This window comes from Tauraco erythrolophus, chromosome 2 (genome assembly GCF_009769465.1).
Source record: "Tauraco erythrolophus isolate bTauEry1 chromosome 2, bTauEry1.pri, whole genome shotgun sequence".
NCBI classification, from domain to species: Eukaryota; Metazoa; Chordata; class Aves; order Musophagiformes; family Musophagidae; genus Tauraco; species Tauraco erythrolophus.
Genome location: NC_141466.1, coordinates 91,697,845 through 91,714,171, shown reverse-complemented (window position 1 = coordinate 91,714,171; position 16,327 = coordinate 91,697,845). Strand labels below are relative to the sequence as shown.

Below are 16,327 nucleotides of genomic sequence, written 5' to 3'. Positions count from 1 at the left end.
CCTTTTGTCCTTTGCAGCACACACATCAGGAAATTCCCACTCAATAAATGAAGTTCCTTCATATTCCAGATTTATCTAACCAAAGAGTTGAAAACACTTGCTAGTGTGTGCACAAATGTATCAATTGTGACAACATATACAAATATTACATTATAATGTTCTTAGTCTCATTTTTATCATGATAAAAAGATGAATGAATGTAACAAAAATAATTAAGGGAAATTTTACCTGGAAAAACTAATTTAAAAACAGTAATAATGAGAAAGAAGCAGGGACCAATTACATTAGCACACTGTTAAAATAAAATTACGTATGTCCTAACTGTATAATGATTTCTCTTCCTCCTAAGCCAAGATGACAGCATTCTGGAGAGTCTGAAGTGCTACAGATGCCAATTGTGTCTGGCACAGTGATTCTAAGACTTTTTTTACTATAGCACTATCAACACCCAATATTTTTTGTGATCCACTGTAAATCTTAACATCAAATTAAAACAGGAAAATGCTTTAAATATGCTGTAAATAATCAGGAAGTAAAATTAACTTACCTTTTATTGAATTTAAGAGATTTGTTTTAATTAGATTAATGTGACAAATTTCAATATTTTATTGTTTAACACCTGTAGGTTAGCTAACCATGGTCCACAGACCACTTTTTTGCAACCACTGTTCTACTGTAGATAAGATCTCAGTGTAAAATATCTGAGTATTACATCACTGTTATAGGGAGAACCAATTTTAACAGAAAACTCATATCATGGACCATGTGCCTTGACATTTTAATTGCCAAGGGCTCTTTCTTCAATCTGTACTTTTCCTGAAACTCAGAAATTGTTTACATTAGGAAAAACAGTACCAGAAGAGTATTAACGTTGTTCAGTGGTCCTTCAACACAAGAAGTATTAATAAGGAGAAAGAAATAGCACTCTATGACCCATCAGCCATGTTGAGTCCAGTTGACCTGATTATTTGTTACAGCACTTTCACTTCATTCATGTTCACCCTTGATTTTTGGAACTACTGAAGTTCTTACCTAAATTCTCCTCTAAACTGCTTTGTGTGTCAATTTTTTAAAAATACATTATCAAAATATGTGGGATGCTTCATCAGAATAATTGAAAACATCCAGAGGTAACAATTCCACATATCTCTTCAACACACCTGAATGAAATGCAGATCCCACACTGCTTCCGTTCAGTGTTTATCTATTAAAAAGTCCTGTCTGAGTCTCTTGCAATTTACTGGGAGGCAGGAAATGCAGTCATATAAAAAGCCTGAATATACTCAAATTAGAGTGAAAATTCTGGTAAATGTAACTGCCTCAGTTCTTGATATGCAGTCAATAACACTGAACAATTCAGAAGATAATACAATTTAAACTTTTACACTTCTACCATGGGTTCAGTTTTCCAAAGTTAATCCCATATACCACCTGCTAATGCCAGAAAAGGCAGTCACATTCCTTCAGTCCTTGAACATAAACTCTTGTCACTTTGTATCACCTTTAAATGCCCACCTGACCTCCCACAGAGCAGATTCAGCTTGCTCAAACAGCAAAATAATACAGTCCACACATGTTAGAGGGGAAAAACCAGTACTGTAACATCACGTGCTTTTGCTGGTGTTCTTGCTTATAGTAAATGAACCAAAATAAGTGCAATTGGGAGGTTCTGCACAGTTTTATTCTAAACTCTTATTTATACTACAGCAAATGCCTGTTTTTGACAAGAGTCATTAGACACCAGTTGTGTTTGTACTTTGGTCAAGAGTTAGCACGTTTTAGAACCATACTATAAATACAGTTAGTGAATCATGTCAATAAAGAGTATTTAACATATTTTACAGTATTAGAATGAAAGCCTTCGTTTAGTTTGCAAAGAAAACGGGATGGAAGAATGACAGATCCATAATACCATATATTAAATAAAAATTCTAACCCTTGCAGTACCAATCCGTATTGATTAGCCTGATCTTCATTAAATACTTACAGGTTTTCTGGACGTGAAGAGTTCACAGTTTGCTTCACTGGTTCTATACCTACCAAGAAAACATACCAAAACGTAAATCTCAAAACTCTTCTACACCAAATAAAAATAGCAGAACAATGGATTTGTGTGCCTGAGACCTCGTCGGAAAGTGGCATTACACTAGTACATTGCCAGGACACTACCATGACAGGCTCAAATTTATTTTGAGATTTGAGGGAATATTTGTATTGGCACTGGTGAGGTGATAATATGATTCAGTTATACTGGAAAATCATATCCCGAAACATTAATCTAGACCATTGTTTGAGGAGTCATAAGATGATCTACGGCCTCAGAAGTGAGTGCACTAATACAAAGTTTGCCATTGTGGGGGCAAGACTGGAGGAGTTGACTTCAGTAGCTCCTTGTGGCTTTTCCCACAAGCTCTGTGTAGTGATACAGAAATCATGGCTATGTGTTTTTTTAGCACCAGCAGACAAAAATATGAATACTATGGACTATAGGGTATGTTTAAGGAACTATTTGCTCTTTGAAGTGTATACACACAATTGCCTCATAACATTCGCAATTGCTCAACATCTTTGTACCGAACTGACTACCTTGTCATAGCATCTCTTAGCACTGACATTCAAGATTCAGATATTTTCAGTTGTTCTTTAAAAAAAATGTTCTCTGTCAACATTGTATTTAATTTTCTGTTTCATATCTCCCTAGCTTTACAAGACACAGCTAAACTTTTCTCCAGTGGCTTTTATAGATCCTCAAATTCTTGGTTAAAGTAAACCTGAAGGAGCAAAGAAGCAACTAAAATCAAACTCTACAACCTGTCAGACAGCTGCAAATTGTGACTGCTCAGTGACTCAGGTTTTTGAATAGCCGTCTTAGCAATAATTACATCATTCAGATTCATGTCTTTTTAATAGCTACTTTACAAAAAAAAAAAAAATCTTCCCCCAGGGGTGTTGATTCTGTGAAGCAGGAAAGAATGAAAACAGCCACTGAGACATCAGTTCCACTTCTAAACCGTCAAGTATGCATGATGAAGGCATTTCTCTGCTATGGGTTTTTTCCATTATCTTTTTTTCCTCATGAATAAGCTTGGGGCCATGTTCCGATGTCTCTCGCGAAAATGGCCTCTTGCATTTAGCCCCTGGTTCTACAAATACTAATTTACATTGTCATTAAGTCAGCAAAACTAACCACACCGGTAAAGCTGTGACGTACTGCAAACACCCGTTTGCAGGCTGGACATCCGTGACGAGCCACAGGTATGCTTCCCGCAGCAGAGGTAACCCGAGGGGCGCCGGGGAGCCACACCAGCGCTGAGCCCCCCGGGGTGGTTCAGGAGCGGTGCGGGGACACCTGCGGCACGTCAGGCCACGGGTGCTGCGCCCGAGAGAGCCAGCTCTGAGGGACGGACACAGCGTCTGCGGCCGCCAGAGCCAAGGCCGCAGCTTGAGCACGTTCTGAGCCGAGGCCAGACCCGACGCACAAAGGCCTCCCTCCGCCCACGGCTCCCCGCAGCGCCCCTCGCCCTCTCCCTTCCAACTCCACAAGGCGCAGCCGCCATCGAGCCCCAGCAGGGCCGGCAGTGCCCGGTGTAGAGCCACCGCCGCTCCTCGCCCGCCGCGGCCTCGCGCCGCCGCGGGGGCGCACGGGACCACCGACACGGAACCCGTCCTGCCACAGGTGCGGCCCCGAAGGACTACGCGCCCCAGCATGCACCGCGCCCAGCTCCGCGCGGCGCTCTGCGCGGGGGTGGCCGCGCAGCTCGCTGGGTAATGTAGTCCAGGCTGCGAGGCGCGGGGAAGCGGCGCAGGAGCGAGGAAGGAAAAAAGCCGTCGGGAACAACGGCGGCGGCTGCGGTTTTTGGTGGGGGAGTGGGGCGGAGCTCCGCCTGAGGGCAGGGGTCTGTCTGGCGGGGAGGGGCGGGGGAGGTCGCGCTAGCGGGGCCGGTAGGCGGCGGCACCTGGACGCGGCAGCGGCACTCCCGCCCGCCCGCCCGGCTGGGAGGAGGAAGCGGGGGGAGCGGAGCCGCCGCGCGCTGCCGCATGTGCCTGGAGCGGAGCCGGAGCGGGCAGCGCGAGCCATGGCGGAGCATGGCGCCCCGGCGCCCGCCATCCCCAACGGCGAGTGCGCCGCCCGCCTCCCCGGCAACAAGGTGACCGTCGTGCTGGGGGCCCAGTGGGGCGACGAAGGCAAAGGCAAGGTGGTGGACCTGCTGGCGCAGGACGCCGACATCGTCTGCAGGTGCCAGGTGAGGAGGCAGCCGGGGCGCGGGGGAGGCCGCGGGTGTCACCTTGAGGCAGGCGTTCCCGCCACCGGCCGCCCGCCCCGCCGCCCGGCTCCGCGCGGGCGCTTGTGCTTGCCCCTCTTCTCCCTCGAGCGCTCGCCTCAGCGCAGGGCCGGGCGGCGGTGCCCGGCGGGGCGGCGCGGCTCCCGCGGCGCAGGGCGGGCTGCGGGGCAGCGGAGCCTTCCCCGGCGGGGCAGGAGCGCCTGCCGAGAGCCTCGCGGCCGGGCTCTGCAGCCCTCCCGCTCCTCCTTTGTCCCCGTCCCGGCGTCAGGGGGAGGAGGAGGAGGAGGAGGAAGGCGCCCTCCTCGCCGCCGAGAGCCGGCCTCCAGCAGGAGAAACGCGCCCGGGGTCGCGTCCTCCCCCTCAGGCCCGCCGCCGCCGCTGCACTCTTTGTCTGGGGGCGCCGGGAAGGGGCCGCGCTCGGCGGTTCCCGCAGCATCGCCGCCGGGATGGGAGCGGGGCAAGAAGCCCTCCTTGGCGGCGGCGTGGCCTGAGCCGCACCGCCCGCCACCGCGGTCGCCTTCCGCTCCTGGAGGAGTAACGCTGCCCCCCGGCGCGGAACCGGCAGTCGGATACAGGATGCACGTGGGGGTGTGGATGTAGTCCGCCACAACTTAGTCGTCCTCAGATAAAACTGGCTTTTTGGAAAGACTCGCCTGCCCTTGCTTCAAGATCACTGTTGTCTCAATGGAATCCCAGTTTTCTCTGTGCAGTTTTTTTCTTTTTCTTCTCTGTTGCTCTATGGAAGATTTATTCCAGCAAAAGAGCAAAAAAACCCGAGTCTAGCCTGAAAGCATTATACTCATAAATGCCTGAGTTAACACGGATCCGAGGAGATGTGTTTTGTTTTTTTTTTTAACGTTTTTAGTATAGTAATTCTATAGAGCACAACATAATCGACTAAAGCTTTTTTTTCCTTGAAGTTAAGATAACGATAGCTTAAAATGCGTACGGCGTGTGCAGACGTCATGTAATTGTTGTTATCTGTATGCTTTTGTTGAATGCACAGATTAAATTTGCTCTTAAATAAATATATTTTGGAAGAGTGTAGCGTCTCCCTGAGAGTACAAACACTGAATCATTGAGTTATCTAGCGAGAACTGCTCATAAAACTGAGGTTTTCAAAGCCAAGACAGTTGCAAAGCTGACAAAACAAAAACTTGAACTTCAGAGAGTTTAATTTTGAAGTAAAGAAAGATATTAATAAATAGCTGTTTTTATAATTGATTTTTTTTCCTATGTATCTTTTTTAAAAAAAAAAAATCTGATGTGGTGCCTGTGGCATGGTTGCCTGGCTTTATGGGTTATAGAACACAGTGACTCAGTTTGTCCTTTACAACTTTGTTCTTGAAACTTGAAGGGCATCTAGGTGAGCATGTTATGTTTAATGCCAAGAAGTTTTGTTGGGAAGAGAGAGGCAGACAGTGAATTTTTGCATGTGCGTGTTTTAATGTATTTGTTACTTTTTTCAAATCAGCTAGATAAAGGATCAAGAAAAGGGAAAAATTACGATGCTATCTCAGGCTTGAATTTCATGGCCAGTTCTGCCACTTCTAACAGCTGGTTGCTCGTGCTGAAGGAAGGAGGTTTTCTTCCTTTTTTCTTCCCTTTCCTGTTGATGGCTGTGCTGTCTGGGTCTCCTCCCATGCACTGACTCTGGCACTTAAACACTTCTCTAAGTTGATTTAACTCACCAAAATGGCAGGAAGCCATTTTTCATTGAATTTACTTTCTACTGTTTTACTAAATAAAACTCAATGTAATTGGCTCAGAGGACCTTGATGAAAAAAGGAGCCCAGGACAGGGTAAGCACAAAGAACAATTTCTCAGAACGAGAGGGGAAAATAGGAGTATTCTCTTTCAGTGGTACTGAGCTATTAAATCATCTTGCTATGTATGCAAGCATATTCTTGACGATTTTGTTACTGCTGGTGAATTAGAGTATGACCCTTGTGCTTTTTGTAGTCGTACAAGTCCAGAAAGAAAGACTGTAACACACTTAGTCTGCCCCTTGCAAATACCAGCTTTCTGTAATTGGAGCTTCTGATTCTTATTTCACCGTTATACTCTTATTCATTCTAGGATGGTTCTTGGTGTTCATCATGCCACAGAGTTGCTAGAATGCCTGTGGATGAGATCAAATATTTCTAGCATGTTCTTGTGAAAAACGTATTAGTAAAACTGTTTTCTTGCTGAGAACTTGAGAAGTTGTTGTGGCAGGTGTAAGAAGTCTTGGAAGCTTGCGTTACATTTGCAGTGAAGCACACTAGTGTGGCTTTGCAATCACTGTCCCTGGTTCTGTGCAGATGCAGAGCATAAAAATGGTCCTGTCCCAGAAGCGAGAACTGACAATCGCTTGCTTTTACAATGCCTGTAAAGGCCTTGCAAGAAGTTGTACTCTGAAATCTATGGCCATACCTTCTTGTCTCCTAGGTAGCAGGTGTGCTAATGACTTCAGTCACTTGTTTGACGAGCTGGCTATGGCATCTGGAAGGAGCCGCTTGCTTTGGTACGATTAGATGAACAAGTGTGTCAGGAAATGAGTTGTATTATGGCTCTACTTCTTCTAAATAGCACCCTCCAAAGTATTTTATCTTAGGTTTAGAGGTTGTTGAAAGGAGTCTTGTGCTCAGAGCAAGAGAATGATATCTTATTTTCAGAAGACAGATTCACATTTATCAGTAGTAGTATTATGGTTAATGAAAACCCAAAACTGTTTGTAGAGACTAAACTAAAATTAAAATACATCCAGGGGCTGCATGCGTGTAGTTGCTAATGCAACTTGCACTGGCAACTATGATAGTTTCATGAGGACACTGCTCATGGGTGTTCAGATAGTTAATACAAACATATCTACATGACAAGCAAAGTATGTGCTTGTTCTTCCACTGTTAAATTTGAATTGGTCTTCATTTACTTCTAGGCAATATCTGGTAAAATGATACCATTGATAAAATAGATGCATTGGGGAGACTTTTGCACTTAAACCTGCATTTGGTCTTGAGTGGCTTACGGAGCAAAGTCTGTTTACCTGCTATCACATAAATCATAGTCCAGACAGTAAAATAGAGCAAGAATTAGTTTGAGATCCAGGAGTAGTTGCCAGAAAAACTGTGCTTTTCTGTGTTTTAATTGACATAGTTGCCCCTTAGTAAGCAGCTAGCCTTACTGCCATCAAACCGGGCAATTTTTAAAAGCATCTGTTGTATTTTTATCAATTTCACAGGTAATGGAAAGTTAAAGGAAAACATTTCTTGTTCTGATAAAGAGACTTCCTACCATTGCAGAATGCAAACAAATTAGGGAATTTAATTATCAGAGTTTAATTTATTAGTGGATATAGGAATGGCAAATTAATGCAAGCAAATTATTTTAGATAATAATTTTATCAAAATAAATACAACACTAGAATATGCTATGTGTATCTCATATTGTACCACCATCCTCTCCACCCAATCTACCAGTGTGTGCGGTACAGCAAAAAAATGTAGTGTCTGCACTGCATGATTCTGTTCTCATTTACTCATTTCATTAGCAAATTTTTGGTCACTTCTTGTTCTTACTGTTGGAGGAAGCTGATTTATTTGGAGTATGTAGTTCACAGAGGTGAGTTAAGATTACTAAGTATACAAATTATTTGTAAGCCATGCTCCTTATGCTAAAGAATCCTATTTCCCTGCTTCTTCAGTTCTATTGTACATCTTGTTACTAGTTCAAAACAGAATTGCACTTCTTGCCGAATCTTCTCACCTGATTTCAGTATGGTCTGCCTGCAACTTGCCATTACTGCTCTGCCTGCTGTGGGCTCACACCGTTCCTACTCCTGAACTGCTCACGCACGGTAGTTGCAATGTGTGGATTCTTCGTACTCCCTTTTCTTCTTCTTCCTCCCAAACAGCAGTGTCTATAGTGACGCCACCACTGATCGCTTGATACGTGGCAATTACAGTGCAACAATTAGTAGAGAGGTTTTCAGTGTGCAGATTCTTGGGGTTAAGCAGTTACTGTTGATCAGCTGGTAACTGCCGACTGAAGTCCTCAGACCAGTGCTGCCTAATACCTCCACATCACTAGTCTGTATATGGCAACTTTTTTTAAAAAACTGAAATTTTCTTATCTTCCATTCACCAAGCCCACTTTTTTTCTTTTTCTAAATATTCTCCTCTGAAAAGGTGTTTTAGTCTAGAGCCTTTGCAGGCCATGCAGAATTGGGAATAGTGGAATCAGTAGCTATAGCCATCAGTGCTTTTTTAGCTGCTCAGGCATTCGATACGTGATGTCTAGCTAGAGCTCTCTCTTTTTTTTTTTTTTTTTTTTTTTTTTTTTTTTTTTAAAGTGCTGGGTGCACTTTTGGACCTTGTAGTGGCTGGCAGCATGCCCATAATGTGCTCTGGTGAGGAAAGAGAGGTCAGTAAAATGAGTTCTTTGGCCTGCCCTGTCAGTGAGTCATGTGCTTTACAGACCTGCTTTAGAGCATCACTGACAGGTGATCTCTTGTTGTTGTAAACAATCACACATTATCTAAATTATTTCAAGCAGAAGAACAGTTGAAATCTGATCTTCCAGCTTAAAGTTTGTACCATTAACAAACGAGATCTTAAAAGCCCAGAAAAGCAAATGACACCTTGATCTACTGGTTTCTTACTGTTCTTTCAGTCTTACTGTTATTACAAAAGCTTACTGTGGTTGGTTGGTTGGTTAACATGCGGTACTCTACTGCAGCTTATTAAGATTTCAAAACCATTTTTTATTTCCACTGTACTACCTCACACATTTGGAAGATATTCTCTGTAGACATTCCCAAAGTCACTTTTTGTTTTTCATATCCTTTCTTAAATATTCTTGTGAAATGTAGCAAACATTGGTGGGGTTTTGTGCACTGAAGCAATGTAGTGCTGTACCAGTCTGTGCTTTCAACGTTTTTCTAGTTCCTTATCTGCCTGCCTCACTTGATTTCTTTTGTCTCTTAGGGATAGATTGGTCTTTATTCTGGACTTGGATAATGAGTTCTGTTCCCTACGTAACATATGTAGGCATTGCCACAGTATAAGGTTTTGCAGATCAGGTGAAACTAAGCCAAAACCAGCTCTAAAGAGTATTTCTCAATATTGTCTCTCAATAGCAGTTTCACAGAGCAAGCTCTATCAGTATAGAGAAATGCATGAAGTTTTTTTGAGATTAATAGGCTTAAGTAAAGTTAATGTTTCATTTGTTAGGAGAAAACAGGTGAATGTGTGAAAAATTTTGTGCTTATTCTGTTATATTTTGTCTCAAACCACGCTCTTGATCTTGTTCTGATGCAACGGTTCTTGTGCTACACATTCAGAAATTTCTAAAGTCTAGACAAAGTTTTAGAAACTTTTATTAAGTAACGTGATGGCTCCTTGAACTAGATTTTGACCTTACAAACAGGAGTGGATTGTCAAGAAAGAAAATTGCTAGTTGCTGGATGTTGTTTATACGGAAATCCAAAAGTAAGCTATACCATAGAGTTTGTTAGCTGCAAATTCATCAGGGGTGGAGGGAGGAGAAAGCAAGAAATTAATCACAAAATCTGGGATGTGAGGGAATGAATTAGTTATCAAAACCTTGATTTTTTATTTTTTTTTTAAAGAGAGTTGGTTTGCAATCTGAAATTCAAAATAGATTTTTGGCAGTGGGTATTGAAACGAGAAGCAAATACCCTAGTAATTGCAGAACTATGTCTAGTTAGGGTGCATGACAGAAGTCCAGATAGGTCTCTCTGCTAGACTGATCAATTTTTTAAAAATGTGTTCAGGATTCACAGAATCTGATTGTGGCAAGAAAGAGCCTTTCTTACGTTTCTTGTAAGTAATGTTACTATCCAGCTTTCTTGATGTATTTTTGACTTTTCATCTAAGAGTTAAATGAAAATGTTTACAACCGTATGATGCCAAAGCAACATTGACTTGCTTCTTGCCCAACTTGGCAGTCTCTTGTATAGCTAGCTCAAAAACAACAGTGGTTGCCCTGAGCTAGAAATGAATGCTGGAATGTGGTAGCAATAAAAGTAAACTGTAGAAAAAATTATGCACACACACATCTGATGGGGAGAGTTGGAAGGAGTGTATGGCTCCTTCCTTAACGTAGCAGGAGATAACATCTCTTTAAACTAGACAACTAATTTCTATTCTAGAGGCGATAACTTGAAAGACTACTTTGCTCTACCCTGAGGCATCGTATTTTTGAGATAGACAACTTGGCATGATCACGTCATAAGAAAAGGCAGTGATTGTCATAGTAGACTTTTTGGGTACATAGTTCTCTTAAATGCATATGTCAGTATTTCAGAACTGCTTTAAATACTTTTGTATGTAGTATCAGTATAGAGAACCATTCACAATATGCTTTTAATAATAATTTCAGTCTGCTTTCCTAATCAATCTTTTTTTCCCTGTGCACCTCCACTGTTAGGCGAAGTTGCAGTAGCGGAGACCGGTTTTAGCAGTTTCGAGAGTGCTGCCGTAGGTGAGGCACCAGGGCTTGAGCTGCTGTCTTGTCTCGATGTGTTCAAAACGGGTTTAACTGTTCTGGTTACTACACTAACGTCTAGTCTGCCCTTGACTAATGAAGATGTGCTCTGGAAATAGAATGCATATTTTCAACTTGTGTAGATCTAGTACGGAAAATAATGTGCTGTTGTTCCTCCATCTTAGTTTCAAATGAGTTGTGTTTTTTTATGTGTTCCTGCAGTGATTTCTTACTTGCATGTTCTACTTACATATGTACACATCTCATACTTAAGCATACACTTCCTTGGCTAGCACACACGGCACGTTTGCTCTTGTTCTTTGTGCTCTACACAAAGGTTTTAAAAAGCAGAGAATGTCTTCCTTTTTTTTTTTTAAGAGGAGTAGCATTTTTAGTTTCAGTCTATGAACAAGCAACTCTGCTTTCCTTTTTGGTTTTACTGATTATCCAAGTTGGTACATTACTGTTTCCTATTAGACTACTTGCACTTTCTTCAAAAAAAAGAAAGGGAAGACAAAGTTGGAAGCTAGAATGAACTGAAGATTAAGAGTGAGGATTTTTCAGTGAATGATGGATATATTAAGTATGTTTTTCCTGGAAGGGTCCTATGTGCCAGGAAAATGGAAGAACTACAAATCCTTCTCCCTTAAACTGGAAGGACAAGCAGTCAAGTCCTTTGCATACTGTTCAGGTAAATCAGTGATGCTGGCTGCAAACCCAGGAGCATGGAACTTTTCTGAGCCAGAGGAAAAAGTTCTGGTTCAGGATTTTTCTCTAAGCATTTGAGTATGGCTTTGTGTCATTTTGAGAATCTTTTTGGAAAATGAGATTCCATGCTTCCTCAATCGTTGGCTTCACTTAGCTTTGGATGAGCTCTTAAGTTAGCAGGCGTTGTATATAAACTGTACTGGAATGTGTAGCTCCCGGTTTGATTAAATTTTTTTTTTAATTTAAAATTTTTGTGTCCTTGGTAAACATTAATATTGTTGAAGTATGTTTATGGAAAGCCAAGTAAGTTATTCTTGAATAACTGACTTCTTAGGAAGCATTCTGGTTTTACCTTCATCTTTAGCAAAACCCAAAGCAAAACTCCGAGTGGTGGTTACTTCAACTTCAGTGTTCTGTTAGCTGAGTTTTGGTAGTGGCTGGTTAAGCACTATAAACCTGAAGTCTTGCCTCATAAACTTTCCTGCACTGTTTTAATTCAGCGAGAAAATAATATTTTTGTCAAAAAAAGAGCATCTGTTTTTAATTCTGACAATAAAGGTCATGATGCAAAAAGGTTGTTGAAGTAGTCATCAATTAGACTTTCTGAAGATACGCACGCATGAGTCATTAGGATTTTGTCAAATGAACTTCATTAAATTATCAAGACTCTGCCATAAATCCAGAAAAGATTGGTTCTTATTTGTCCAGTGAATCAGCTCAATGCATGAATGTTCCTTTGGGCCTTTTGACTAGTGCAGCAATGCAGTTCCAAAAGAAAAGTTGCTGTTAAATATTATTATGAATGCTCCTTGTGCATGCTTTGTACATGTGATTTGGAAGCTCTTCTGCATGGATGGACTGTAGTACAAGCTAAAGAGCTCTTGTGCTATGACAAGATTCAAAGTGAGAAAACTTGTCTTGCTTCGAGGTGGTTCGTACATTCTTTTGAATTTACCCTTTTGGCTCCAGAATACACCTTTCTAAGAGTTATACTTCTAAAAATTGTTTTCAGTCTTCAGAGCTACACAGAAGAAAAATCATAAAACTATGGTCAATAACTTGCATAAATATTGTTGCTAGTTCTATTCAGGTCTTTACCCAAAGTACTTTAGCTGACAGTTAAGATACTTAAAAGCTATAGAATGCGAGAGAAAATAAGCCATTTTGTACAGATAAGGAAGTGCTGAAATTATTTACCTTAAAATTACTGTAGATCTTCTCTTACAAATACTGTTCAGTCAATATGTTTAAAATGTAGTCCTCTGATACTATTGAGTAGTCTTCAATATATTTTCCGGTGTTGCTGCCTGGAAACATGGTACAGTATTGTGGTAACTGGTGTGTTTGTGTCGTGTGCATGAGTGTGTTGTGTGGCAAGTATTGCGTTCTAGTGCTTTGATAGTGTTTTTTGGCTAGCAGGAGTCACTTTTTTGATGTACTGAAATTTCAAGCTTGTTTTCAGTAATATGTCAACCAGCGGGTAATGACTTTTTTTCCTTCCAAATTAGTATTTTCAGGCACTCAAAACTATTGCAAAAAGGGTGTTTCCTAAGAATATTTATCAAATGTCCCCCAGATGTGCAATACTTGCAGCTGCCTTTACTATCTTATGCCCCCGCTGTGCACGTGTAACTGATTCTGTTCACATTTGCCGGGATAGGTATGTTTTAGAATAGTATCTTGTTTTGTGTGCAGTACTCACCAGCCTATCTAAATTCAATATATGGATGCAGATTCTTGGGTGTGGTGCTTACACTGAGAAGGATTTTGGGCTAATCTTCTTTAGCGAGCTGAAGAAAAAAACCTTTTTTTTTTTGTTTGCTTTAAAAAAAATGTATTTCTGAGCAGTTTACCAAAGTAAAAGGAGTATTTCAAGAGTGGTATTTCATAGGGAATGTATTTTGGAATGAAGCTTCTAGAAAGCGGGTAAATTTGGGATTTTGTTACCAGGATTGCTGTCATTCTAACAGTACTGGTGTGATAATTTGTCTATTAGTATGCACCTTTCTATTAGAGTCCTGTGTACTTAGCTGTTCTACATGTTGAATAGCTTGAATGTTTCAAGATTACCAGCTAGTGGTCAGGGATCATATACTTTTTCAAGGAAGTGATTTAAGCATACCTAGGCCCACTGTTGCTGCTTAAGACTTTGAAACTACACATCAAAGTTAGGGTGGTTGGTTTCATGGTTAGACCCAATCTCCAGTTTTCAAGAGAGACAGTCTCATTTAAGGTTCAACGTTTTGATTCTGCTGCTCTGGCAGATGATCTGAGGGTTTACAATACTGTATCTGATACTGGTAACATCCTCTGAGATGCAGCAGTGAAAAAAGAAAAAATTTCACAAAAATGTTTTTAGGAAGCACTTAAGCAAGTGGGTTTCTGTGTGTGTGTTGTTGGTTTGTTTTAGTGTTTCTTTTTCCTTCTTAATATGTTAGATAAGTGGGCTTAGACAACTTAAGCCCGCTTTATCAGAGCATGGAAACTGGAAGCAGAGGGAGAGAACACAAAGCTTTATGATGAAGGCTCAGTGGTTTGTGTTTAGCAGGTGCTTGGACCTTGAAATTCTCTTCTGGTCCCATGATACTGCCTATCCTGAACTGTTCTTTTTTTTTTTTGTCTTCTGCAAGTTTAACTTAACCTAAAAATTGCTAAAATGATTTTTTTTTTTTTTTCATGAAAGGACTTTCTTGTTTGTCTTTTGCATTAGGTATTTGTGTCTTTGCTGTCTTTCAGAAAGCCTCTTTTGCATAATTTTGGAATAAAATATTGCATTGCAATACCAAGCAAGTAATGTCTTGAGCCTGTTAGACATTCCTGACTATGTCATGCTATTTTGTCTTAATAATTACCTTTCTTTTTTTTTTTTTTTTTTTTTTTTTTTTAAATCTTCACAAAATTATTTCTCTTACTCTGGCAAAGCCAGCTCTACCTTGGCTGCCTGACCTCCTCCACAGCCTGCATTCAGACTTCTGGAGAGAGACTTCCCCTGCTACCGCTCTGCAGAATGGGAAGAAAGCGTCCCAGTGAAGAATTTCTTTGTTCAGAGTGCCACTGGTGCCTTCTTGTACCTCTTGTGTATTAGAAGTCCTCTTTCAACCTTCAATCCTTTTATGTAATCCATCTGCTTGTAGCTGAATCCAAAGTTGCATTGAGTGAGTGTGTTGGCTATGGTATGCTGCTTGGTTCAGTCAAAGGAAACCTTGTGGTTGTGCAGGGAGAAGGGGAAAAGGAGCCACTGCTACATGCACGTAGAGTATTCTGGACTGAGCAAGAGCATCTTTTGGTCTTGCTGTGTGTTTGGCCTCTTTGGCTGAGTTGGCCCAAGGGAGGTACTTCAGTTTTCACGTGGCTGGGAGAAAACTCCTGTAGTCTGGGTACCTAGAAGGTTACCGAGGTACTCTGGACTGATTACTGTATTTAGTTAACTAGGCAGTATTGCCAGCCTCAAGAAATGCTTTGTAATTTCCCTCTGGCAAAAGCTTTATGCAATGTATTGAAGATCATTTGAGCATGAACTTTGTTTAACTAGTAGTGAAAATAAATTCCACAGTTAGTTCTCCATTAATAATGTTTAAACATTTGAATCAAAGGAGTGTTAGCTCGAATGACCTAACTCGTCCCATTTGGTTTAGTGTGATGAGGGAGGAGGAGCGAGAAATCTAGATGGATTTCAGCCAGGACTGACTTCATCGGTTTATACCTTGAATGATTCCCAGAGGCAATAGTTGCCTATGTTACGAAGATGTTGGCATTATCATGAGTTTCTGGAGGAGGAAAGAAAAAAACAAACCAAACCCCGTAACCTAACAACCACCCACCTCTCCACCCTGCCACCAGTAAAACTTCGAGTTCAGGTTTCTGTAATTAGAATTGTTTACCAAATCCATGTTGTGCAATGTCTAAGCACACAACATGTGTACACTTTACTGCTAGTTCACTTAAGTGGACAGTGTGAACCATTCTTTTAATATGTTACAGTTCCCAACTGTGGAACTATACGCTTGCACTTCTGCAGTTAGAGTAGAGCTTGCCTGTAAATCGACAGCAGAATTTCGAAAAACAAATTCAGGAAATACTGTTGTTTTAATACTCTTGTAAAATATGGTTTGAAATTAAAAATATTTTTCAAACTGACACATTTTGACAGAATGACATCCAAAGCAGGACGAGGACTGACTTAACGTTCTACCAGACGGCTGCTATCAATAGCACTTTTGGGATTGAATCTTTTTGTAGGCATCATAATACTATAAACAACTAAATTCTGAGATTCATATTTGAGTCTAGTCTGAAAACAGGCATTTGGAAACCTTGAGGTATTAGCATGGCCTAAGAGTGTGTTCAGATGGAGATTCATCAGACATAATGTCAAGTTTTCTACTTTAGTCTCTAGCAAAATCCCTTAAGGTATGACTGCTCACAGTAAACATGGAGAAGTGTATATAACTAGCTTGCTTCTAGGTGAGGTATGAGCTGTGCGTGTAGTTCAAAGTTTAAAAGGTAACATGCTATTTTTATTCTGTCAGCCATGGGGTATTTTTCAATGAGCAGAGAACCAACACACCTTGGCATCACTCGGCAGTGCAAAGGATAAATCTTGGCACCACTGAAACCCAGCAGCTAAGTTCTCATGATTAACAGAGTCTGAATCTGCATACGCCTTACCTAAGCAGAACTTTTAAGTTCCCATGTCTGAATGGCACCAGTAGCTTGGCAAACTTTAGGAGACTTAAGAATTTATTGTTAATCATGATCTAATCTCTGCAATGACAAATTTTTCTTTCTCTTTATTCGATGTTCATGATGCTAGAAAACTTTTTAAAACAAGAAGCAAAACATGAAAT

General features: G+C 41.2%; 1 protein-coding gene across 1 annotated transcript in view; it reads left to right on the top strand.

The window, feature by feature from the left end:
- The first annotated feature begins 4,076 nt into the window (after positions 1 to 4,076).
- ADSS2 (adenylosuccinate synthase 2) overlaps positions 4,077 to 16,327 on the top strand; it is a 36,732-nt gene continuing 24,481 nt past the window's right edge. Inside the window, exon 1 of the mRNA XM_086627934.1 lies at positions 4,077 to 4,244. Coding sequence (XP_086484060.1) covers positions 4,077 to 4,244 — 168 coding nt within the window. The remainder of the gene's footprint in view (positions 4,245 to 16,327) is intronic.